Source organism: Girardinichthys multiradiatus, chromosome 3 (genome assembly GCF_021462225.1).
Source record: "Girardinichthys multiradiatus isolate DD_20200921_A chromosome 3, DD_fGirMul_XY1, whole genome shotgun sequence".
In the NCBI taxonomy this organism is placed as follows: Eukaryota; Metazoa; Chordata; class Actinopteri; order Cyprinodontiformes; family Goodeidae; genus Girardinichthys; species Girardinichthys multiradiatus.
Genome location: NC_061796.1, coordinates 6,015,120 through 6,042,010, shown reverse-complemented (window position 1 = coordinate 6,042,010; position 26,891 = coordinate 6,015,120). Strand labels below are relative to the sequence as shown.

Below are 26,891 nucleotides of genomic sequence, written 5' to 3'. Positions count from 1 at the left end.
GTCAGTACAGAGGTGTACTCTGTTGGTGTCAGAGCAGTGGGGGTGCCGTTGGTGGAGTAGCTTGGCCTGGCTTGGTATCACAGCAGGTTTCATGAAGCTCCATCTTGCTGAAATGGGTGGTGGTGAAGGGTTGCCAAATTTACTTGATACAGTCTGGCCTGTGCTGGTGTTGGTGGATGAATGTTTTAGTTTTCGAGTGTGATTGTCTGTTTGGCTTTGCTGGAACTTCAGGGTGGTAGGCTGTTGGCTGAGGATGGTGGCAGGGAAGATGTTACATTATGTGGATGATGTGGATTTGGTGAGGCATAATTTGTTCTGGGAAGAGGTGGTGAAGGCTCAGCTTATCTGGGACGGGTGCATTGCTCATTAACTCAATCTGTAACAGGGTGAAATTGTGTAGCTAATTGCATGATTAACACCTTTCTCTGTGTTTTATTATGCCTTTAATTTGAAATGTGAGCCTTCCTTTCTTAGGGAAAATCTGCCTTGACACAGGTTAACCAAACACACTAAACTGTTTGCCTAAGCTGTCAAGACCAAACACACACACCACCCATTCGCACAGGGCATAAATAGAAAAATCTGGAAGAAATTACAGATATAAATCTCCATCAGAACCAGATTAAAGATTAGAGTCTATTTCCTAGAACCACCGGATCTTGTTGCCTGTCCTTCAATGAAAACATTGAATCGCTCTTAGTCTGACCCCTCCCTGATATCAACTTGCCATAGGAAGCCCTTCTATGGGCTGAAGCCCAAGACAAAATCTTCATCAGGATCATAGGGGTACTCAAACCCCTCCACCACGTTAAGGTGGCGATTCTTCGAAGGGGTCACCAGCGGATCTCATCAAATATTCAATCTGATTTGATCCCCCATCCTGAGCAAGCACAAGGCAACAGTGGAGAGAAAAACTTCCTTTGAAAAGGAAGAAACTCCAGCAGAACCAGGCTCAGGATGAGCAGCCATCTGCCTCTGCTGGCTGGCTTCAAACAGGACAGGACAGAACAGAAACACATAAACACAAAGCTGGTTCCGAATCTCTGAAAGAAGAAACACAAATTAGATAACAATATTAGCACACATTATAATCAATTGAAAATTAGATGTGAATGAATAATGCTCAGTGTATCTGGTCCTCAAGCAGTCAGAGCCTATAGCAGCAACCTGAAGGAGCAGCTCTTTGGAGTCAGTCCTAAAAGTATAAACTTTATGAAAAATGTTAGAGAAGAATTTTCCTAGTTTATCCATTAGTTACAAAGACATAGAGCTGTGTTCCCGTATCACTCAAAGACGGAAGGTTTTTAATTTTGATCATTTATGTGTCTATGTTACTTCTAACTGGTTTAGATCTACAGATTAGTGTTAACATATATTATCCTAAGTTTTAGCTGTTGCTGTGAAGGTGTTTGAAAGAGTGTTTTTAAATGTGTATATTTTATTTATTTATCTTATCACATGTATAGTATGTTATTTTATCTTATATTACCTTATATTTTCTTGTGTTACATTATGTAATGTTATCTATCTATCTAAACTTACCTTTTTTTATGTTGTCTATCCGATCAAAACTTCTTAAATCAAGTTTGGTTTGGGAGGAAACCAGAGCACCTGGAGAAAACCTATGAAAACTCAGAGAGAACATTCAACTACAAGAGTGTTTTTAAATGTGTGTAATGTTTATGTTTTTATTATTGAGTCCCGGATGTAGGAATATTTCTGCTTTTTATGGAACAGACAGTATAATCTGATTTTATCTTAAGTAAGTAAAGCAAGTAGGTCAAGTTTTATTTGTGTAGCACCTTTCACAGATAAAATCACAAAGTGCTTCACAAAAACATAAGAAAAAGAAAAACAAATATAAACATCATATTTATAAACATTACAGTAATTAAAAGCCTATCTGTACAAATATGTTTTTAGCTGTATTTTGAAATAATCAGTGAATTCGACACGGCATAAAAACATTGAAAGGGGATTCCACAAGTGGGGTGCAACGGCCTGGAATATTATGTATAACATGTTATGTTATCTCATCTGTGTTATGTCAAGTTATATATGCTACCTAATGGTATGTTTTGTTATATCTGTACTGATTTTGTTTTCATGCATTTTTAGTTTGGGAGACAAACCAGAGCACCTGGAAAAAACCAATGAAAACACAGAGAGAACATGCTAAATATACAAGAACCCAGAAAAAGTATGAACCATACGCTCATGTGATCTTTTTGTTGCACCCTGATGTGGACTTTAAGTGAAGGTGAATCAGACTGAAAATTGCCAACATCTTGTGGAAATTGGACAAAAAACATTAACAGAAATTTTCAAAAGCACAATTTCCACATGAACAATTGAAATGACTTCTGACTTTTTAGCTTTTTCAGTCTGATTCACCTTCACATATCCTTACCTCTGTCCATACTTAATACCCTCTTTTTTAACCTCTTTTTGTCCTCCTGTTCATTGTGCCAGTTTTCCATGCACTCGAAAGCCATAGAGACACGTATACTCAGGCTTGCCCCAGTTGCTGTTCACTTGTAACCTCATGAAGCGGAAGGAACCAGCTTTACGATCCTGTGGGCCCAGACCGATACAAATCAGATGTGTTAGTTTGATGACTGATAGGTACAAATACAAAAGATGATGAAAACAAAGTAAATCTGTATTAAAATACACTGAAGCCATGTGGAGCTTTCCTTGCTATAAATATTTGTTATGTAGATTTTGCCAAGATTGCAAGAAAATAATCATGTTGTAATCCCGATACAACGAAATGTGTTATTACTGTAATTTGTTATCAGACAAGATTTTTTTTATTTCTTGTAAAACAGTGTTATCTTGTGATGCCAAGTTTTTTGGATGAGGAAGAAATAGTTGTTTTGAGCTCCTACAGTGAGGATGTTGAAATTAATCAACAGTTTTTGTTTGCTATTCTCTTCAGTGCTTCTGTATCTCTGTGCTTTACTAGTTTCTCCTTGTCTTTTTGTAAAACTATGGTCTGCTTGATGGGGCATTTAAGGGTAATTTGTAAACTATATAAATATATTTGTTATAAAAGATTATTCTCTTATTGTTTTCAAAAACCTCAATGAAGGGTTTATGTTAATGTACAAAAAGTACAAAATTATGAAAAAAGAACAAACTTAGAGACTTACATTCAACTTTCACAGCAGCATTTTGAATTGAAACATTGTCAGCATAAAATGGTCTGGCTTTTATGTTATTTTTTTCCATTTAATATCAGTAATAAATAATAAAACCATGGTCAGATGCAAGAGAAATTAATCGGATTAGAAGACACAAACAGATTTTTAAATGACCATTTTCTTGTCAGCTCAACATGAAGCTTTTTTCCTCATGCAAATATCTCGTTATCACAAGATAACCGCTTCTGTTTTCTTGTGATGATGAAATAATTTTCTCATCTTGAGAAAATAACCAGAAAAATATTCATAGCAGAGACACTCGATCTGGGCTTCTGTAAAAACTTGGTTTCAATTAGGGTTTCAATTAATAAGTTTGACATATTTACAGGAAGTTTGAAGGTCTGTAGATGGTCTCCATCTTCATCATAGAGAAAAGTTCCCAAAAGACTCTCCTCATCTTCCAAATCCTTATTTCCCTGAAGGACAAGAAAACATAGAAATCCAGATGAATATTCTCTTTTCTCTATATCTGTGAAAGTTAGTGTTGCACAGTTTATTGGTGTATTCAAAACATGTCTGATGTTGGAATAAATATAAACAAATTAATTACATTCTGTGAAACATTAAGTCATGTATTGTCTATGAAGCACCTGTGTCACATTTAATGTTTCCCCTTCTTGTACAGTGCATTTAAATTCATACTCAATAAATCTGCTTATTATTTAAAAACTTTATTTATTTATATAATGTGTTTTGTGAAACACATTATGTAGATTAATCACACACAAATGTTTTCAAGTGTTTCTTCAAGCATTATGATGATTTTTCTGCTTACAATAATGAAAATTCTAGATTTAAAATTGGAATATTACATTATTCAAATAAAAACATATTTAATCCCATAATCTGGGCATGAAAATAAGAAAATGATGTTTAATACCTGCTTAAAAGTTATTATCAATAAATACATTTAATCTGATAAACGAGCCTCATATTTTCGAATTTATTGAATGTGACTATATTGAATGAAGAGTCCTACTGAATAAGGGCCCAGTACATTCATTTTGCATTACTGTCTCATGTATTTATTTATTTTTTGATACCCAAGGATCTGGAGATGAAAATTCAATACTTTTTTACGCAGTCTATGAGTGAGATAATATTCATCCATGCAGACAGAGAGTCTGCAGAGTTTAGAATGAGATTATGTGTTATGTAGGAACATATGCTGCAATATTTTAGTAGCATCTGCATTCATTGCTAAGGTAAACCTTTGTGTTATATAAGGTTTGTTAGAGTTGTGACACTCATGATGCATGACTTACATAAACAGAAAACTCTCTTGGAGCGCTGGAGATGGAGCCAGTCGGGGATACCATTTTGGGAATGTGACCAATGGAGACATGGCTGATGGAGACTCTGTGGGACAGGGCGATGGATAAATGTCCCTGGGAACCTGCAAAGGCCCAGCACTGTCCTGGAAGCAGGTGTGATTTTCCCTGAACAGAAAAAGAATAAAAAGCAAAGTTTAGGGTGGGTGCCAAGACTAAGAGAAAAGAAAAATCCCACCGTAATATTTTATAGAAAAAAAAGAATTACCACACAGCCTAACATTCATTTAATGTTTAGAGTGTCGTTCATACCTGTATAACAATCTTTGGGCCTACAGCTGGTTGCCATATTGGTAATCCAAACCAACGACATGCTTCTACCCTCTGATATGTGTCTGAGGTCCTTTGGTGTAAAATCCTTGCTCCTGTACCAAACACAAAACACCAATAATGTCAGTCAGGAAACCTTAATACTGAAAATGTGCAATCTGGTTTACGATCTTATCGCTGATTTATGATATACTAATTGCTTACCTTGAGATTCCAGAGCAAAGTTGGGCAACAGATCTGCTGATGGTAGAAGGTAGTCCAGCTTTTTCTTCAAACTCAGCAACTCTTCATGCAACTCCTTTGAATGTTTTTTCTGATCCTTACATCCTGGGGTTAAGACCTGTGAACAACAATGCAAGAAATTTAAACCAGTGTTTAGATTATGTACAGAAAAGCGTACCGTGTCCGTTGTAGCTGGCGTAATAAGTGACTCTGAAGGTTTCGATTGCAGGGCAGTAAACAGGCAGGTACTTCCTGATGGATGAGGAGGAATGAGCAGAAAATGACAGTCAGTGACATGGCTTTTAAAAGACAGATTTTCTACAACACTTCCAAATTGTTTGTTTGTGAAAGGAGAGCAGTTACCATAAAACAAAGAGAGGACAATGACGATCCACCAAAACTGTAACAGTGTGTACTTCTTCTGGTTTGCCTTTATGCTGCTGTCAAATCTATCTTGTACAGGGACCTCTGTTTTATCCGTCTTTACAGGCCGACGATTTCTGCACCTCCTTGTGGGCCAAGGTGGAACAATTACAAATGTGTAAACATGTTTGTTCGTCAGCAGATGATTGTAAGATCTAAAAATATTTAATGATTCAACTTACCTGACTCTGGTCTCTCTGTATGAAATGGTCGGTAACCCATCAGAGTTGTAGTATCCATTATAAAGTAGTCTAAGGCTTCTTCTTAACTTAGCTGAAGAAAAACAGACAGGAGAAGGTGGTCAGTGACTCTGACAATAAGCATTTCAAACATATGACACGACGGTACAGTAAACTTTCTTTTGTCCGTTTTTGTAAATTCAAAGCTATAATTGAGCAAAGTGTTGCTAATCAGATTTTTACTGCTGTTTCTTTGTTTTCTGCTCTCACATGTTTACTCAAACAGGTTGCCAAACATGCAGAAAAGTGCTTAGAGCACAATTAGGAGATGTTCAATAATCAATTTAAACAGTAACTAAAACAATTTGATTTCGAGCTGAAAAACTGAAAGTCTATCTTGTTAAAAGTAGCTCTAACATTACTGTCACAGTTCCTTCAAAAAATCTTACCCAGGAGTTAAATTTGTGTTATTTGCCTCACTAAATACTTACTTTGAATGATGTTCATTGTGTTATAGCTGAGTAAATGAAATCTTGCTTCAGTTTCTTAAAGTCTGTCTCTCCCTTTCAGCTCCACAGATAGAAATGTGGGAATTCTGGGTAAAGTTCTTCTCTTTTTGACACAAGTTCTAAAAGAATCTGATGTCACTCTATGTGACATCACAATGTCCAGCAGTCCCAGCCCACACACACTACTTGCTGGACTTTACTAGATTATTTAAAGCAGTTCTAGGAAATGAATGAGTTTGCATAGACAGGCTTACATGTAAAGAAATTAACTGATGCTAAAAGATGTTTCTCTTTTATTATGGATGTTTCTGTCTCAAAAAAAAAAAAAAACTCAAACAATTTGTTATTTTGCATGTAACGTGTTTGGGGCTGCTATTTTACAAGCCCCGAATATGTCAAATATAAGTCAGATATTAGTTTCTGTGTAGCCTTCACTTTAGAACTGATTGGCCTCTTAAGTCATATGAGGAGAAAGTGTCCTCATATTGAAACAACAGTTTTTAGTCTCACAGTGTAAAATATAAACAATGAGTATGAAATGCTAGGCCTTCAATTTTCAGAAATGAAAGTAAATATTTAATTTCTACTGTTTACCACCAAAATCAACCCTTTTTTTCCTATTAAACACCTTTGAATGAGTGCATAACGTTTTATTCTTATGTTATAAGTGTTCTTTATGATTGCTGATTTTTTTGCTCCTTCAATGCATTTGTGCTTTTTACTACTGTGGATCTCACCACCCAGAAATTGCTCAGGTTACTATATATCTCTACTGGTCTGGGAACACATACAGTGTCTTGTTTTTTTGTTCTGCCCTGAAAGGCAAGTGAAAACAAAAAAATAATAGACATTTTCTAAGTCTGACCAAATTATCTTTTTCTCATGACTTTAGAAGTGAGCTGCAATTAAAAAAAATCTAGCCGGAAATATTTTTAAACTTTTAGTTGTTTTTTGTTCTGCTCTGAAAGGCAAATGAGAAAAAGAACATTTTGAGAGGCTTGAGAAGTGTTTCTTCTTGTAATACTTTGCTCTGCCACTGGAGGCACTGGAGTAAATCCACCCGCCTCCACTAACTACCACTTCACTGCTGTATTATTAAAATGGATAGTCTAAGGGCTGGTTTCCGAGAACCAATGTCCCATTTTCTAAATGAGATCTTTGTAAAGTAAACTAAAATACAGTAAATACATATAAAACGTGTATTTTGGGACCATGTTATGTTATTATCTTACCATGCTTATCTATTGATGTGTGATATAGAATTAACAACAGTATTGATCAAGGATATATGTAGGACAAATGACAATTGCCCACCATGACTGCTCTTTTTCGGCAGAGATTTACATGGAAACATTTCATCAAACTTTTTGACAGGTTGATAGGTTGACCTTCCTGCGAACTTGCCCCTCACATGTCCTATTGGCTTTTGTTAAAACAACATCTTTAGTCTCACAGCTAGTTTAAAATATAAACATGAATTATGATATGCTAGTGTATCAATTTTGAGGATGAAAGTAAAAAATTTCATTTTTACTGTTCAACACTAAAATTGATATTTTTTCCTAATTATAGACCTATGAATTAAGTGCATTATTTTTTAATTTAATTCAATTTAATTTACAGAGAACAATGTACATTAAGTGACATTGCTGTAAATGCACAGGAATTAGCCAAGTGGCTTTTTTTCATTTGTTTTCCCAGGACAAGTGGAAAATTTGTCTCACTAGAAACAAACAGAAAGATTACACAATAACCATACAACCTTTAACACAACATAACATAAATACAATAAACACAAATACAATAGTTAAAGAAAACTAAACTAAACTTGTGCTTGTGTTTTTTAATGCATTTGTGTTTTTTACTCCTGAGGATTTCACCAAGCAGACCCATGACTTGCTTTGGTTACTATTTCTCCGTTCTGGTATAGGATCACCTGGAGATTTCTGGGTTTCCCACAACAACCTTTTTACCCCCATGACCCAATCTTGGATAAGAGGAAGACCATGGATGGATGAATGGATCCAACCGACAACGAGAGATAGATACTTTTTTGGAGATGTTGGGGAAGAGCCTTGTGTCTAAAGAAAGGATGAGGAAATATTGCCTCCCTCGTATACTAGCTATGGCTACTATAGTCCTGGATTCAGAGGGTTCAGCAGCTGCTCCCATAACTCCATAATAAATAGGGGACTGTGTTGGATGTGTACAAGGAAAAAAAAGAAAAAAAAAAGAAAACTGAGACCTGGTGTGTTAGGTGTGGGACATGCTGCAGATCCTACTGGATGGGTTGTCCACCCTCTGAATGTCACTCAGCTCCACATACTGCATGAGCGAGTATGGCACAAATGTAAAATGTAGCAAATATGTTTCTTCTATAAGTACAAACTCAGCGTATACATATGTGCCTGTTATGATTTGGGGCTTTTTAGTTTCAGGTTTTTTCCTTATGTTTTTCACTGCTCAAGTTTTGAATCATGCTTTTGTTTATTATTTTTCTGGTCATGTTTTAGTCTTGTTCATATTTTGTCAAGTTTTGTTTTTATATTAGTCTCTGTTTTTGCAGCAGCCACATTTTTTTCTGTCTGTCAATTAAGTTTATTCGGTTCACCTGCACCATGTTAATCAGTTTTGTTTTCCACCTGTACCATGCTCCATTTATACACACCTGTTCAGTTAGTCGTCGTGGAAACATTTCTCATGCTAATGTCTAGTTTCTCATGCTCTTGTCTTGTTCTCAAACCAAGTCTTGTTTTTTTTTTATCATGCCATGCCTGTCTTGCCTGCCCGTTTGTTTTGTTCCTGCCTCCTGCTGAGTGTGAGTTTTTGTTATTAAACCTTTTTTTTCACTTACCATCACGCTGCCTGCTCGTCTGCATTCTGGGGTCCAATATCTGGCAAACCATAACAGTGCCCCACAATTGTAATATTTTTTAGCAAAATAGTCTGAAAACCACATTTCATTTTCCAACCCCTCTTACAATTATGCAATACACCGTGTTGATCATTCAGATAAAATCCCAATAACATGGCTGTAGCTTAATAAAACATTACATTGCTAAGAGTATTTTGCAAGATTCGGTAGATAAATTAATTTCACATTCTATTATAAAAGGGAAATAATCTTTTATTACTTATGTAATATAAATGTTATACATTTATTAAACACCTGCATTGTTATATATCCTTTGTCATTATGTAAAATGGTTTACAGGCAACAGACCAATTTCAACTGATGCCACCGAGGGTCTGTTGGTTTGTTCTTCATATTCAGATTCATTTTTAAATTTCATTATTTCCTTCTAAAGTAACTTATCTTTTTGTCTTGGCTTTTGATTCAAATAGAGCATGAGTCTTTAGAGGACATTGTGTTTTTACTGTTATTTTTAGATTATTGTACATGCTTACTTATTTAAAATTGTATTCATTTGTGATGCACTTTGTTTTATCTAGGTTTTTACTCTATCTGTAAAGCTCTTCAGTTGTAGGCTTTACATTCTTGAAGTACTTAAATACCTAAGGGCAATTTAGAGAGACCAGTTAACCTAACAGTCTTGTTATTGGACTGTGGGAGGAAGCCGGAGTAGCTGGAGAGAACCCATCCAAGCATGGGGATAACATGCAAGCTCCACGCAGAAAGAACCCAGACCAGGACTCAAATCCAGGAGCTGCTTGCTACAAGGAAACAGTGCTGCTGACTGTGCTACTTTGCAGCTTTCTGAAACAAAATTTTTTTTTTTTTTTAAGTGGACCTGGTCTCATTTATCGTAGCTTCATCAGTGGCATTTCAACAGCAAAGTAATAATTTGGAGTAAAAAACATGAAAACATCCATTCTGCCTTGTATCAGTAGTCCAGCCTGCTGGTGGTGGTGTAATCGTGAGGGAGATAGTGTCTCGAAACACTTCTGGCCCCATTGGTACCAACTATCTATAGTTTTAATGCCACAGTTTACCTGAGGATTATTGTTGTGCATGTCCATTCCTATAATACCACAGTTTTCCCATCTTGTGATGGCTAATTTTAGTAAGTCAGCCAGACCTTAATTCAATAGAACACCTTTGGGATGTGATGGAACAGGAGCTTTGCGTTATGCATGTGTAGCCAAGAAATCTGCAGCAACTTTGTGATGCTTTCATGTCTGTAACGTGTAGGTTCTAACACCGTTCTGCATCTACACCGTATTATTGATTATTGATCCAGTTTCCATTCAGGGGTGTCTTGCAGGGGTGTTGAAGATGCTGTGGTCACGTTATTAAACTTCTTGCACCTCCATCACCTGGATGGTGCCAAAGCTGGCGCTCAGCTCCTGTTTATTAAATTTTCTTTAGCTTTTAGTTCTATCCAGTCACATCTTTTAGTTAATAAGCACCATAAGCTGTTAAAACTTTATTTTAATTATGTGGGTTTAATTATACACTTGTTGGGGCCATCCATTTTGGCTGCACATTTGACACATGCAGCTCAACAGACGTCGCGGCTCTGACGTCATCAAGCGTGTAAAACCCAGAGGAGATGAAGTTTCGGTGCCATTTCCAGCCTGTCTCACAGGACAGCGTAACGGAGGCACTTATCTGGAGAGACAAAAGCTGGCAGGCGAACCTTTGCTTCACAAGGCCATTCCCGGAAGAGCTTGAAAGCTGAAAATCTGTCTGATACGAGAAGATCAGAGGATTTCTTTGCCGATCGAAGACCACGCCACAACAAACCCACAGATGTTCTATGTCCAAGGAGATGAGTCTCCCTCCTTGTTGATTCAGTCGACTAAGTTACCGTTTAGTTTTTCTCCTTAATTCGATCACGGACGCATGATCTCCCTCCCCTCCTTTTCTTCAGACCTGATCCATCCTCAACTGGTGGAGAGCAGAAATCAACCTCAAAGTAATTGAGTTCTTTTCATATTAAACCGGATAGGTGCATTTAGAGGTCTGGACAGGATGAGGCAGTTAAGGTAATTTAGAATCACCAGTAGTTAATCTCAGGTATTAACTTGTTGCCTGCAATACTGATTGAATTATGTTATGCTGAGCTGTGTTTTGATTTGATTTGCTGTTGAATTGTGGGTGGTTAATGTTTTGTCCGGCTGATCCCAAATCAGCCAGGAGTTAGAAGTTGGACTTTTAAAAGTTTTTCATTCAAGGCAACTGCGGTCTGGGCCTCGCCCGACCACTCTTTGTTCCAGTTGTATTGCTGGAGATTTTCCACTGAGTTCCCGGCTCAGAGTTTTATGATTTTGTGCGATCAGCTGATAGTGGCTAAGAGCACCCAGCTCACCGTTTTATCAGCTGACCGCTGGAATCGAGACATCAACACTCCAGGAGGATTTCTCTTTCCATTTAACCCAAATTACACATTTTGTCCATAAAACTACTGGTTTGATCTTCATAGACACTAATTGTGCAAATATTTATTTTATTATCATTGTTAGGTAGTCATTTTTATTCCCTTTGTGTAGAATGGTGCTTGTTAGTTAGGTGAAGGTTTTTGGACCAGAATAATGGTATATCAGGATTATTTGGCTTCAATAAATCGTCAGTCAGTCATTTTCTACCGCTTATTCCATAGTGGGTCGTGGGGGGCTGGTGCCTATCTCCAGCAGTCTATGTGGCAGGGTACACTCTGGACAGGTTGCCAGTTCATCGCAGGGCAACACACAAACAACCACACACACACTCATTCATACACCTAAGGGCAATTTAGAGTGACCAATTAACCTAACAGGCATGTCTTTGGACTGTGGGAGGAAGCCAGAGTACCCGGTGAGAACCCACGCATGCACGGGGAGAACATGCAAACTCCATGCAGAAAGACCCCCGGTCGGGAATTGAACCCAGGACCTTTTTCCTGCAAGGCAACAGTGCCACCATGCATAATTTTTCAAATTATGATTTTAAATTATAATTCTTGATGAATATTAATTAATCAATAATCATGATCCTTACAGACATTTTAACTGACAGATCTCAGTAAGGACTGTTGTAGTACGCTGGCTAAAAGGCATTTCATAAAATACTCCTTCTTAATGGTGACTAGCTTCACCATGGGCCTGTTGTGGATGAGTTTATTTTTTTTATTTGGTGTAATGAGTGATTTTTAAATATCAACACTCCGATAACTAAGGGTAATTGACTTTAGGAAATGCGCCCATCCTGCGGTGGTAAGACAATGCTTCCACTGAACATGTGAAGAGTCGTAGGATTTTTGGGAATTGTTCTTGATAATGCTCCAATCCTCTGTTTCACATTTTGATGCTACAGATAAAAGGTCTAACTGGAGCTGTACTTTTATAATGATATTAAGAGTTTTTAATATTTCATCTGAAATTATGATTTTTTTTTAATAAAAGTTCTATTGAATCTAGTTAAATGTTTTGTACCATTGTTTGGTATGGTAATATGTCTCTGGGCAATAAAACCAGACTTGGTAACCTGGCTTAAGTTGCTGGTATGATTTTGGATAGAACTCAACTTGTGGACTTTTTATAAGAGGCAGGTTCTGAGGAAGACTACTTCTGTGATCTTTTGCTCAGACCATCCTCTTTTTAGAGATTTCAAACTTCTTCCCTCAAGCTGTCAGAATAAAGTGCCTGCAACGAAGACCAAGAGACATAACGTCTCTTTTATACATGTTGCTATTGCCATGTGTTGTCTCTCGTCTTACTACATATTACGCTTTGTTGATGCGTATTCATCAAACTTTGGCTGTTTTGTGATTTTGTTTGTAGTAAAAATGCATGTTGTTTATGATGAGTGGACATGCAAATTAACTTCCCACTGGGCTCAGTATAATTGCTTTTGACCATTGCCCATGAAGATTTTAGGCAGTTCTGAGTTTAAAAGGGGTCCACATGTTAGAAGAGCGTACCTAATAAAGTGGTTGGTGAATGTAGATGTGTTAGTATTTTTTAAAAGCCATAAAGTCTTCAAACAAAATGGATTTCCTTTAGATAATGTCCAGTTGAATAAAGGTTCAACAAAGTGAATTGGCTACAAATTAAGCTTTTCTTTAGGAAACATGTAAACTTATATGTAATAGAATATAATTTATTGCAATTCTCTTATGCTGGTTTGAACACCTTATCAGTGAATAATTTGCACTGACCACACATTTAACAATAATGTTTATTTTTGAGCCAATCAATTTGCTATTACCACTCAATATCAGATTAAACATGGATCTTTAATCAAGGCTACTGAGGATCCTTTCTGAGGTTCTCATTAATTTAGCTCAACTTGGCCTTTATCCAGTTCATGAATTTTACTCTTCACTTCTTCTCCAGTATCATCATTAATGTAATTCTTACATTAATTTAATTCTTAGCACGTTTTTTCATTTTAAGTATTACTTTAGCTTTTTCAGTATATTAAGATTGTTTTGTATCTAAACAGTTCATTTGGTTGTTGATTATTATCTATTTGTGTGACACACCTTTATCAACTTAACTTCATGGCAGGGGATACATACATGAGGCAAAACTGATTCAATAATGTTTATTTCTTCCTCAAAGGAAAAGTTTAAATTTGCCATTTAACTGAAAAGCAGAAAAAAAAATGACAGATGATTATAAATGTGAACTATGAATAGAAACTTGACAGCAGAAGAACAGAAGGCTTATCCAAGATGATGCTCAATCTGTTTCATTCAAATGTTGCCATACACATAACTGTCCTGTTAAAAAAAATAAGAAAAACATGTAATTATTATTAGAAACATTAGAAGAAGAATAAAGTTTATTTTTGTTTAATAAACTTTATTCACTTGAATTTTACTACCTAAACCGTGCAACAAGAATGTGTTCTTGTAGAACCGACAGCTTATGACAAAAACTATCAAAAGATGTTAATGTCTAATAAGAGATCATTATCTCATAAACAATGGAAGCCTGGTGCTTTTCATATTATATCATTTCAATACATTCTTTTGAAGCTGATCATCAGAAAAAATTGTTATTTTTTAAGTTTGCCTCCATAACAGAAAAAATAAAACATGGCTGTAATAACTATATACAATAATGTTCAAAACACAATGCGACTGACCTCAGGTGTTGGGGGAGCAGGTCGCCTTTGGTTACTGGATGAAGGGAACAAGATAAATAATAAACAACCAAATGAATGACAACAGGCAGTTGATCTAGAAACAGTTGATGTACTCACCGTTTCGGTGATGGAAAACTCTGTTTGGTGAAGTGTTTGTTACAGGCAACCATTTCTGTGTTGTTTCTAGCAGCAAAAAAGATTTCACACAATATCAGATTTTAAATCTTTCTGCTCGTTATAAAATATTGTGACAGACTGGATAAAAACTTACAGATAACTAACACTAAGGTCAGCCAGGTTGTTTTGGCGTCTGCAAGGAATGTAAATGTTATAATTACAGTCTATTATTTTTATAGTACTTAAGGTCTGATATACTTTTCTGTAATAGAACTGAAAAGGATACCTTGAAAATCTATTCCAGAATGACTTCCTGTAAAAGAAAGATTTAACTAGCAACAACTTTAACAGTGAGATTGAGTAGATCTAAATCCAGCACCAAAAAGTGCATCTACCTCGCATTTCGCCATCCTACTCGATCTTCCTCTGTTCTTCTAAAAAGAATAGTGTTGTTGACATCAGGCTTTATTAATGAGGATTAAAAGGGGAGAATTTGCTTTTTATTGTTCTTACCGAGAAAACCGGCTCCAAATTGATCTCCTGCACAGAGAAATCTGTTATTTTTTAGTATGAGTTTAACTGTCCAAGTTGAAAAACAGCATAATGGTTACACACTTTTTTTCTGACCTTGAAGGTTTCTCCCTAGCTCCCTGAGGGTATCTCCTATGTATTTTCATTAAAACTGTTTAATATCCGTTAAAATGAAAAAGAAAAAGCAACTCTAAGGGTTTAATCAAACTTACCTGGATAATCTATCCCAAACAGACGTGTCAAAGAGTACATTGGCATGTAAACATCAGTTGATCAACAATGTCCTTTCACATTTGTGTGTGAATGTAAGAGTAAAGTAGAGCTGTTGTAAAAAAATAGCTTCTTATTGCATTGTATAATTATTCTGTGATTCAAACATCCTTATTTTTTAATGTATTTGTCATTTCTAATTTCAGATATTTAAGGTTATTGCTCAAGTTAAAAAAATTAAACAACAATCCTGAACTTTATTATTGGTGCTTAGGTAGAACTCAGTCACAATAATATTACACACCATGCAATACTGATAAAATGTAGTGTGAATTACTTTCTGAAAAGTTATTTTTCTTCACTTTTATATGAAACACGTGCTACTTTTCTAATGACCAAAATACCTAATTAAAATGGATTTCAGAATAAAATAAAATAAATGTCATCAAAGTTGCAAGCAAACTTAGTTAAAGGGATCTGTTCATCACACATTTGCTCTGACCTCTGATCTTTTGCAGAAATGAAATTTGAGCCATTGAACATGAAGTTTGACAACCCCTGTTTATTCTATAAAAAAGGTTTCTAACAAGGTTAAATTCTTACCGTTTCTCTGGTCGGGGCGGTGGTCTAAGACCATCTGTGTTTTTCCTGTTGATGAAAAAAATTCAGCTGTAAAATAATTTTTATTTAGGTCAGCTAAAGTTACTGTAAGGTCTCAATTTTGAAAGGCAACCACCAGCATCGACACAATAGTCACAATAAAACATATACTGGTAGATTTTGAAATGAGAGCATTGCTCACCTTTTCCTCCAGAAGAAAATGCCAAACACAACAGTTAACAGAATCACAACTAACAGCGAGACAGGAATAACCACAGGAACAGATTTCTCCATCTGGTGCTTCAGAGTTCCTGGTGATGAAGATTTACAGTAATCATAATGAGAAAAAATGTTCCCTCTATCAAATGCTTTCATAACAAACAGAGCAGATTTGTTTCTGTCCTCTGACCCTGTACAATCAATGTGACCGTGCTGCCTTGTTTCTTTTCGCGCCAGAAGACGGCGGTACAGGTAAGGTTTTTCAGTCCATCTCCTCCAGCAACCACAAAAGTGATGGTGGACGTCCTCTTCCAGACACCTCGTGATAACAAAGTGTCTGAAAGCTCATTGTTGATAAAAGGAACGCTCCATGAAAACTCTGGAGGGTGTGATGAACATGTGTGACTGACAGAACAGGAGACAGTTACGGATGAACCAGCATTCACTTCAGCTGGAACTGAGCTCATCACTGGTTTGTCTGGAGAAGCTGAAGATGAAAAAAAAAAAAAAAAAAAAAAAGGTTTTTGTTGCTCAAAATATAAGGAGATTTTTTTAAAAATGACAGATGACAAATGTAAAACATTAGAAAGAAATCTGGACCTTTCATGACAATAAAAACACAGCTGTTGTTAAATCTGTATTTGTTTTGTCCTTTCTCTGCATAGAAACAGAAAGGCCCATTGTCAAAGGGTTTTATATCATCAACCTCTAGGGAGCAGTCTCCTTCATTCAGGTTTCCCATAATTCTGGTTCGATCCTTAAAGTGGTCCAAAACATTTGTCCGGGCGTTGTGGTACACTAAGCCCCCAGTTTTTTTGTACCAGATACCACGGGTCATGAGTTCATCCTCATTGTCTTGGAAACTGCAGGGGATTACCACGCAGGACCGAGTCAGGGCACTGAATCTGAAAGGGACATCAGCAGCCAGGACACGGAAAGCTGTCGGGGAAAAAGGGACCATTAAATCTTAATAAGGTGCCTTCAGTTATCACAGGAAATGTAATTCAGAAAATATTGTTAAACATTTTCACCCAAAACATGATATGATGCACATAAGAAATCAGCCTGTTAAGTGGAAACAGAAATTTGCTCTCACTATCTTTTTCATTCAGTTCTTCTCCAACTGGTTCCTCGTATTCTGTAAAAAATAAAAAACAAACAAATTCGCAATTTAGATTTAATGTCATAATCATGATAAACAAATATTTTGGTTAGATGTGAAACATTAAACCCGAGGCAAAGGTAGAGCTCTACCTGGATTAATTAATGGCCAGAAAATCTGAACATGGTTAATTGGTCAACATTTTGTAGAACCACCTTTTTCTGCAATTGAAGCTAAAGGTCTTCTGAGGCTATGTTTCAACAAACTTTATTTATTTAAAGACTGAAACCTTTACCTATTCTACTTTTTTCAAAAATAGCTTCAGCTCAATTAAGATGAATGGGGAGCATCTGAGAACTTACATTCTAAATCTCCATTGGATTTAGGTCTGGACTTTGACTGGGCCATGTTTGCACATGAATTAGCCTTGGTGTAAACCAGTCCATTACAATTCTGGCTGTATGTGAAGACTTGTCGTTCTGCTGGAAGGTAGCTCCATCCATATTCCCATCAAATATGGCCAGTTTTCCTGTTAATACTTAAGGAAGGAATCCCCACAGCATGATGCACCCACCACCATGTTTCATGTAAGAATGGTTTGCTCTAGGTGCTGGTTCTGCACATAAGTTAGAAAGTCTAATTATGACCATTTATGACAAGGGCCATTACCTTCAATTTTGCTCTGTTCCTAACATTTGGCTAGCATTTGTGCCATACTCTTTCTATTTTCAGATGATGTATGCACAGTGGGCAGTTGGTAGCAATGTTGCCTTGCAGGAAGAAGGTCCTGCGTTCGACTCCCAGCCGTGGGTCTTTCTGCATGGAGTTTGCATGTTCTCCCCATGCATGAGTAGGTTCTTACTGGGTACTTTTAACTTTGACTGTTAACATGAATAACATGTTAACATGACTGTTATGTTAACTGGTCTCTCTAAATTGGCTGTGAATGGGTGTGTGCATGGTTGTTTGTCCTGTATGTCCCCGTGTTGCCCTGCTATGGACTGGCGTGCTATCCAGGGTACACCCTGGATAGCACCCCTGTCCAGGGTGTACCCTGCCTCTCACCCATGCTGCTGGACTGCTGGAGATAGGCACCAGCACCCCTGTGACCCACTATGGAATAAGCATTATAGAGAATTAATGAATAAATCAATGAATGTCGTGGATTGAAAAGAGATGTTGAAAGTTGAGGATCATGTTTTATAACCTAAACCTGATTTAAATTCTCCAAAATGTGATCCCTGACCTGTCTTGTGTGTTAATCAGTCTCCATGGTGCGGTTTGTTTAATGATGTTCTCAACAAATCTCTTAGACCTTTACAACACAGATGTTTTTTTTTTTGTTCTTTTCTTCTGAGTAATAACTATTTTTTTGAGTTTGGAAGACCAGTGGTTGCACTGAATTTGATCTAGGTTTATACCTTTAGGTGATTTAATTTACAAAACATATGAAAACACAAATTGTTTTTTTCCCTGAGCGAATGTTGAAAGTCCATTTCTACTTACTCTTGAACATAAAACAGTCCTTTTTAAAATAAATAAAGTTTATTAATTACAGTACTGAACACTGTGTGTTGCATGTAATAACTCACTTTTTATTTGAAGAACTGAGGAATCTGAGGTTTCTCCAACAACAAACTGGGCAATGCAGGTCAGAGGTTTTCCATTGTGTCCCAAAGATCCAATGAATGTTAGATTGGACTCAGTGGTGTAGGTACTACTGGATATTTTTTGGTGCTTTACTAAATTCTGCATGTCTGAATAGTTCCATTTAATTGTTGGTTGATTTGTCTTGCACTTGTAGGACACAGAACAAATTATACTCTTTGCCACACCCTCTGTCATCTCTCCTGGTGGTTCTACCATTTTGATTTCTTCATATGGACCTAAGTAAAAACAGATTGATTTTTCTTTTACTTTTTAAGAGTACTCTAAAATCTGACCAGAATTTAAACCAGAACATCTATATTTATACTCACATTCAACATGCAGCAGGAGCTCACTTTTGGCACTTTGTCCACCAGAATATCTCACAGTGCACTCCACCTGGTTGTGGCTTTCTTCTACTTTCCATGTTCGTTCTATTGTTCTTTCCCAGATGCCATCTGACACCAGGGAGTCAATGAAGCGGTCTGTTCCAGGTATACCCCTCAGAGACAGCTTAGGCCGAGCAGAAAAACATCTATGTTGCACTTTACAGGCAATTCTGCTTTGATTCCCCACCCTAGGGACATCAATGATGCTCATTTGTGGTTCTGGTGCATGATCTATAGTCAAAGATACAAAATACAAGTTAATCTATTATGATTCTGCTTGAAAGAAGCTATTTAAAATTCTGGTGAAAAAGTGAAAGAAAAAGTGAAACGCATGAATTATTTGCATTTAATCAAATAGCTTGTTTCTAATAGGAAATAGGCAGAAAACAAGGTTCTTGCTGGAATGAAAATAATTTTAAATGTAAATCTGCAAGGAGTATAAATGATTTGGGAATTAGCTACATATGTATGTGTCTATCTGTATACACTTACCTAAAACCAAAATTTGAGTGCTTTTATCCAGAAATGAGTATCCCTGTGAATGGTAGGAGGTGATTGGGTTCTTATCAACCCATGGATAAAGTTGGTCTTGGTTGTGGGACATCTCCAGCCTGTCTATTTTGAGACTACAATTCGTCTCTGTCACAGGGCCAGTTAAGCTTGTTATCCCGTGATATCTGCTTAAAATATTTGTTTCTTTTTGGCTGAATACAAATGGGCGTCCATTACTCTGGTACAAGTACCATGAAACTTGGAGGCCATCTGGCTGGGTTTTACTGTAGGTAAACTTGCAAGGAATGATGATACATGACCCTTTTAATCCTGTTACGCTTCTTGGAGTTGTGAAAGACCAATCCAGATTGAGCATGTTTCCTGTAAAAAAAAAAAAAAAAAAAAAAAAAAATTACACATCTTTGTTTGGCCGTGTTATTATTATCCATATCCAAAATTTGAACGGATCTTTCCAGGAGAAACTGTCGAAGTCTACATCTGGATTCTCAATGTTATTTTTATTGTCATTTGTTTGCCTTTCTTCGGATATTTGTTCTGTGGTGGCAACAAAATAAAAGTTTGTTAGGAACAATAAAGTTCTTAAATATTGACTTGTGGGTTTGAATTGCCTTAGAGTGACTTAGAGGGGTCATATCATTCGAAATAAACTTTTTAGCCCTTAAATACATTTTGTTGTGTACTGTGGTGTCTGTAGGGGAGCAGAGAAGTTTAATTCAATTCAATTCTGTTTATTTATATAGCGCCAATTCACAACATATGTTGTCGTAACAATTGAACAATTCAGTCAGAGTTAGTTATTTATTCAAATTGGATAAAAAGTTTTTCTGTCTAAGGAAACCCAGCAGATTGCATCCAGTCAGTGACTTGCAGCATTCCCTCCTCCTGGATGAGCATGTAGAGACAGTGGACAGTCACTGGCGTTGACTTAGCAGCAATCCCTCATACTGAGCATGCATGTAGCGACAGTGGAGAGGAAAAACTCCCTTTTAACAGGGAGAAACCTCCAGCAGAACCAGGCTCAGTGTGAGCGGCCATCTGCCACGACCGACTGGGGGTTTGAGAGAACAGAGCAAAGACACAAAGAGAACAAAGAAGCACTGACCCAGGAGTCCTTTCTATGGGAAGGAAAAGTAAATGTTAATGGATGTAGCTCCTTTAGTTGTTTCACCTAGAAAGAAAGAACAGATAAACTCTGAGCCAGTTTTCAATTTTACAGTCTGAAAGGGAGCACATAGAGTTAGTCACAGTAGAAGCTCAGTCAATCGGCATGTCTAGGAGAGAGAAAGGGTTAAACACTAAAAGACAGGGCCATCTGGATCATCGGTACAGGGTGAGCCAGAAGCTCGGATGATGCCCCCCTCCAGAAAGGTGTCACAGGTAGACACAGAGCCAGGCCAGATGTAGCTTATAGGAAGAGAAAAGAGAGGACAAAGTTAAAAGCTGAAATAACATTAAAATAATGCAAAATTGGAGAGTAGTGTGAGAATGTAGCGAAGAGGGTGAAAGTGGTCATTATGTTCTCCAGCAGCCTAAGCCTATAGCAGCACACCTATAGTTTGCACCTCAACCATAACTGAGTCGGTTTAGGCTAAACCTGACTCCCCCTTACTCCATCCAACAGGGAGGGAGGAAGGCTCCCTCCCTGATAAACTAAGCCACTCTAACTATAAGCTTTATCAAAAAGGAAAGTGGCTAACTAAAAGCTATAGCCCTCTTTTTAGCATGAAGGTTGTTCAGTTGCTCAAGGAAAAGTTATGTTCATGTAGGAAATTATATTTTATTCATCAGTATTTAATTTTCAGATGTATATGTCAGCAAGCCTGATTTCTAGGTTGCCGATCAGCCGTTATCTAAAATACCTAAAATATCTAAAGGCTCCCTCCCTGGTAAACTAAGCCACTCTAACTATAAGCTTTATCAAAAAGGAAAGTTTTAATTTAGTCTCTCCAGCTGCTGCGTACAAATCTTTATATTGTGTTTACATCTTATTTTCTAATATTTTCAGTTTGCTCTATTCTCTATTAGTTTTTTTTTTTTTACTATTACGTCACAGTATTTGCTGCTCAACTGCTAACAAGGTCATGGACTTCCGGCTACCAATTTCGCGCATCCGGCAATTTTATTTCTCGCTGCGACTGTGTAGTCCAACCTCAATTATGCAAATTGGTAAGTCTAAATGTTCGCGGCGGTTAGGTGTATTAACCCACAGACTTCATTACACGGTACCCCAGCATCACAACCTCTTCAAAGTGCCTGGTTAATTGTTTTTCATGGAAATGTTCCTACATTAGTAGGGAAAGTCCTCTGTTCCATTGTTTGCGCAAAGGACTTCAAAGACGAGTGCTTCAGCAACCTCCACCAGTATGAAGAAGAATTTGCTGAGGAGCGCGGTGGTGGCGAAGGGTTTAAAACGTGTGACCCAGATTCAGAGGCTTCAGTCCTCAACACAGCTGTCGGGTGTTCAACTCCCGGCCCAGGCGACCTTTGCTGTGTCTTCCCCCTCTCTCTCCACCCCTTTCCTGTCAGCTAACTGCCTAAAAAACGTGAAAAATAATGGCCACTAGTGCTGCAAAAAATACATTTAAAAAAATGATTTGCCAAAAGATTTCATCTGATTAAGGCGTCGGTTCCTTCTGCCTACGGAAACGATGGACACAGTGAAGACGTAAGCTGTGAATAACGCTAAAATGACAACAAACTTTATTTTAGACATGAATCAATTGTTTTGATAGCAGTAGCACCGTTCCTTCTGCTTATGTTAGTGTTGTGTGCTGCTTTTAGCTCCTAGAAGATATAACCATAACACGTGTTTTTAATAGTATTATTATATAAAGTTTTCCATTGTTTTTCCCGTATTTGTTTTGTTTCTGTGCTGTTAGATAACTGTATCTCTGCTATCAAACTACAAAAATGGCAGAACGGGGCAAAGACTCTTTGACCTTGAGGGGGCAGGGTGTGAAATGCCTCAATAGCATTTAAAGAGACTGAACCAAAACGAGTTGATCTCAGACCCTCAGAACAGGGGTAAAATAGGGGCCTCTGGAGCTACAATAACAAGGAAATCAGACCAAAGCATTGTAGTTCCACTTTTTAAAGACCACAACTGAATGATTTAAATGTAAAAAGGCAGAAAATAAAACCCATGATATGTCCCCATTAAAGCAAGAGTTATGATCTTTGGCAGTGATGCTTAGTGACGTTATTAACTGTCATATCACAGTGAGTTATTAAAAAAGTAACGATATCCCCAGGAGACTAAACAGACTAAGGCTAGCGGCAATTGTGGCTTATGCTTCATTTTAGCTAATTTTAGGTATTCACAACAAACCAATCTGAAAATGCTTACATCTGTGGGATACAATGCTATATTAGTGGATATTACTGTGAACTCTTTTACAAAATACTAGTGTTGAGTTTGGCACAATTTTCCTGCCACATCGGAATTACTACGCTGAAATTCTTTAAGCAGAAGCTTGCAGCTATATCACTACCTGATCACTTGGGTCTTGTCAGTCTGTTTAAAGTCCTCCAAGAATGGAGAAAATGTCCTGATTTTTCAACAAGCTGTTATTTGTGCAACAGCATGAATATGGTATGTTTTCTTGATGTTTCAGGTTTCTTAGTGGTATGGAAACCATCCCAGTCTCATGATCTGTTGATTGGACTCATCAGGTGATCAGTCAGTTTGATAACACTGGCAGTCTTCATTAAAATAACTTCAAAGTAGTTGAATGGATGTTTGGCTGACAAAACAGCATCAAACTTAACGACAGCCTCTTGTGAGAAAGTAGGTTAGATGTGGGGTACACCCTGGACTGGTTAACAGTCCACCACAGAGTGCCACACACTCAATCCTCTGGGTAATATGGACATTTGAAAAATGTTTTTGGTTGGTGGAAGGAAACAATAGTATTTCGCAGAACCTCATATCATAAAATCACAACTATTCCTTCAAAGTTTTATGAAGTGTTAAAGGTGGACCAAAAGTCTAAACCTCACAAAGTTGTTCAAGACACTATTTGTTGCCAAAAAACAAGTCCTCATGGAAAGTATTAGTGAGAGCATTCAATTCACTGATGCCCCAAAACACATATCCTTATAAAGATTTTTTTTATTTTTAAAGTTTCAAATAACATTAGTTAGCAACATAATGTACTGCATCCTTTAACAAACAATGCTCCAAAATCCTAACCATGTAAAGTAATATTAAGATCATGTAGCATTCATCACATAAAACAAAAAGAAACCAATAAAACTACATTAAATAAAAATTATTTTCATGGCAGACGTTGTTATTCCTGTAGAATAGACGACAGAAAATATTTTTTTAAAGCCTAGCTATTATACAAGTTTAAATAATTTATCTAAAAACAGCGATTGGCACTTACTTTTTACCAATATAGGGATGCTCTTCTCTAGGGTCTGTCCTCTAGTAAAATTCGCAAAACATGTCAGATAATTTCCATGGTCTTTGGCTGATGATGTGAACGTCAATGTGGAAACAATTGTCTGCATAGGGTGCCCTGAGACTTTGTCAGTGGTAGCTGGCATGTTAGCATAGTTCCATGTGAAAGTTGGTACATTGTTGGAGCAAATGTATGAAGCTGTACATTTTACAGTGCTTGGAGATCCTTCAAGATATTCATTTGATATAGGGCTGATAGTTAATGGTAAAAAGAAGCCTGAAATACAAAGAGCAAAAACATGGTTTAAAAACATTCACAGACAGACTAGCTAAGCCATAGCCAAAAGCCAGAGCTGATTTCGATCTTGAGCGTTATTACTTACATTCTGCATTTAGGATTTCAGAACTTTTTGCTCTTTTACCACCTGGGTGATGAGCAGTGCACTCCACAACTTGTGAGTCTCTCTCTATGACAAAGGTTGATGTTAAGGTAGTTTTAGTGCCATCAGATAGCTGAGTGTGAGTTACACGGTTGTTTTTCAGTTCAATGTTGAAGCTAAGAGTCGGGGGATTGGTGGAGCATGTGTGCTCAACAGAGCATTGCACTGTTACAGAATGTCCAGTTTTCCTTTTACCGGTGATCAAAACCTTTGGCGCATTTGGCTCCTCTACAAAATAAATATAAAATCTTGAAAATGTATTCAATAACGTATTAATGAACTGGTGTTTAAGGTTCAAATGGAAAACATACCAACTACTTCAATTGTTACAGTTGTTTCATAGAATGCGTATGTGCTTCGTCCAACATTTTCTGGATCCACCCAAGGATAAAGCTTCTGTCTATGATCATTCAAGTTCACCCCTGTGATCTCCAGAGTGCATGTTTTTTTATATTTAGAAGTAGTTACTTTGGTTCTTCCTTTATATATGGAAATTACATCATTTGGGTACCAGTTGTCATAAACCAAAGGATATCCCCTGCTCACATACTGGTACCAAACAACTCGATCTGCTCTTGTAGGTGCATACCTATAATAGTCAAAGCTGCAAGGAATAACGAGGCAGGAACCCAACAATCCTTTAATATGCCTCGGCATTTTGACTTCCCAAGCTTGGGATCCGGAGTAAAGTGATCCTGCAAGGGAAAAATAGTCCTAAGTAAAAATTAATCAATTGCATCAAATTCGGTTTAATAACACACTATTCAAAAGTAAAAAATAAAAATACCCAAAAAACAGAAGTGGAGGAGAAAATGGATAAACCAAAACATCTTGAGATGAAAGTATCTGAAAGACACCAATTAAGAGCATTAGTATTATGCATAAAAATGATTCATCATTAAAAAAAGGATAATGAAACTGAATAAAACTCTCGACTTTGTGTTGTGTTGTTTTTTTTAAATGAAGACAAAAAGCAATTTTTTTTTCCTGTACGGGAACATAACGGTGTCTTATCAGTGCAAATGGCTTGTCACAAATAGCTTGCTTGTTACAAATTCATGTTAATGAGTATCTAATAAAGCATAAACAGAAATCACAACATAGGCCTGCTTATTAGAAAGCAGAAAGAATACAGTCCACATGGACATTTGTTTATAAAGTTTACATTACGTTTTATATAGAATTCTCCTATTTTTAGTTGTAGGTAAGGCATGAAGCGCAAAAAGAAGAAACAGGAGCAAGAGACAAAAACAAAAAATTAGGTAATTTAATGTTAAATTGTAAGCAGGCTTTCCTGTGATTTTCTCTCAGGCATTCCACTGTTGTGACCCCCTGATGGAAAAGGCAAAAAACATTTTGCCTTATTGTCTCTGAGTATGGCAGGATTGTTGAGCTGCACAAGTAAGATCTCGCAGGTGAGATCTTGAGAGATCTTGAGAGAAATGACTGTATGGCTGATGATACGTTGTTGATGATCAGCCATACAGTCATTTTAAATTCCTTATATTCCTGAATGATTAGGACAAAAACAAATGAGTAGGAGACCCCCAAGAATTTCACCAGCACTAAGCCAGGTGTTCCAACGTCCTATCCATGAAGACATATGATGATCATTGACCCAATTTGAGGCTATTACTGGTTCTTACTGCAGCCCAATAACCATGAGATAGCAATTGTAAGAGCTAGGCTTGAAGTACAAGATACCTTTTCAAAGGCCACGTCTCATCCCGTAACCACAAACATGCTCTTTGGACTTTTCAAGGACGCACCACACAAAAGACCTTGACAGATACAGGACAGTTTTATTCTGTGACAAGAACAATTTAATCGCGAAAGTATTTGGCCCCCTTGAACTGGTCAACCTCTTGCCACATTTCAGGCGTCAAACATAAAGATATAAAATTTTTTGTGAAGAATCAACAACAAGTGGGACACAATCGTGAAATTTATAGGATGTGTCAAACTTGTTTAACAAAAAAAAAAACTGAAAAGTGGGGCGTGCAATATTATTCGCCCCTCTTGCGTTAATACTTTGTAGCGCCACCCTTTGCTGCAATTACAGCTGCAAGTCGCTTGGGTTATGTCTCTATCAGTTTTGCACATTGAGAGACTGAAATTCTTTCCCATTCTTCCTTGCAAAACAGCTCGAGCTCAGTAAGGTTGGATGGAGAGCGTTCGTGAACAGCAGTCTTCAGCTCTTTCCATAGATTCTCGATTGGATTCAGGTCTGGACTTTGACTAGGCCATTCCAACACCTGGATACGTTTATTTGTAAACCATTCCATTCTAGATTTGGCTTTATGTTTTGGATCATTGTCTTGTTGGAAGATAAATCTCCATCCCAGTCTCAGGTCTCTTGCAGACTCCAACAGGTTTTCTTCCAGAATGGTCCTGTATTTGGCCCCATCCATCTTCCCATCAACTTTGACCATCTTCCCTGTCCCTGCTGACGAAAAGCAGGCCCAAACCATGATGCTGCCACCACCATGTTTGACAGTGGGAATGGTGTGTTCAGGGTGTTGAGCTGTGTTGCTTTACGCCAA

General features: G+C 37.2%; 2 protein-coding genes across 9 annotated transcripts; both read right to left on the bottom strand.

Moving 5' to 3' along the window:
* Positions 1 to 833: 833 nt before the first annotated feature.
* LOC124864714 (SUN domain-containing protein 2-like) lies at positions 834 to 6,265 on the bottom strand. 8 transcript variants are annotated; one of them, XM_047359621.1, is made up of 9 exons: positions 6,123 to 6,265; positions 5,635 to 5,725; positions 5,012 to 5,538; positions 4,790 to 4,902; positions 4,472 to 4,645; positions 3,533 to 3,622; positions 2,411 to 2,574; positions 1,543 to 1,622; positions 834 to 1,208 (listed from the first exon to the last, which is right to left on the bottom strand). In XM_047359621.1, exons 1-7 carry the CDS (start codon positions 6,136 to 6,138, stop codon positions 2,461 to 2,463), a joined length of 1,125 nt encoding a protein of 374 aa, XP_047215577.1. In that variant the 5' UTR covers positions 6,139 to 6,265; the 3' UTR covers positions 834 to 1,208; positions 1,543 to 1,622; positions 2,411 to 2,460. The 8 variants fall into 8 exon arrangements, with proteins under 8 accessions (XP_047215577.1, XP_047215567.1, XP_047215594.1 ...); XM_047359611.1 differs by having other exon boundaries at positions 834 to 1,195; XM_047359638.1 differs by having other exon boundaries at positions 834 to 1,043.
* Positions 6,266 to 13,615: 7,350 nt separating this feature from the next.
* On the bottom strand, positions 13,616 to 25,189 carry LOC124864578 (myelin-associated glycoprotein-like). Its single transcript, XM_047359418.1, has 19 exons — positions 25,136 to 25,189; positions 24,938 to 25,043; positions 24,292 to 24,375; positions 23,892 to 24,185; positions 19,483 to 19,863; positions 18,934 to 19,221; positions 18,547 to 18,840; positions 16,949 to 16,990; positions 16,453 to 16,791; positions 16,043 to 16,339; positions 15,836 to 15,944; positions 15,637 to 15,681; positions 14,806 to 14,832; positions 14,688 to 14,726; positions 14,579 to 14,605; positions 14,447 to 14,485; positions 14,293 to 14,358; positions 14,176 to 14,209; positions 13,616 to 13,807 (listed from the first exon to the last, which is right to left on the bottom strand). Exons 4-19 carry the CDS (start codon positions 24,052 to 24,054, stop codon positions 13,781 to 13,783), a joined length of 2,217 nt encoding a protein of 738 aa, XP_047215374.1. The 5' UTR covers positions 24,055 to 24,185; positions 24,292 to 24,375; positions 24,938 to 25,043; positions 25,136 to 25,189; the 3' UTR covers positions 13,616 to 13,780.
* Positions 25,190 to 26,891: the final 1,702 nt, after the last annotated feature.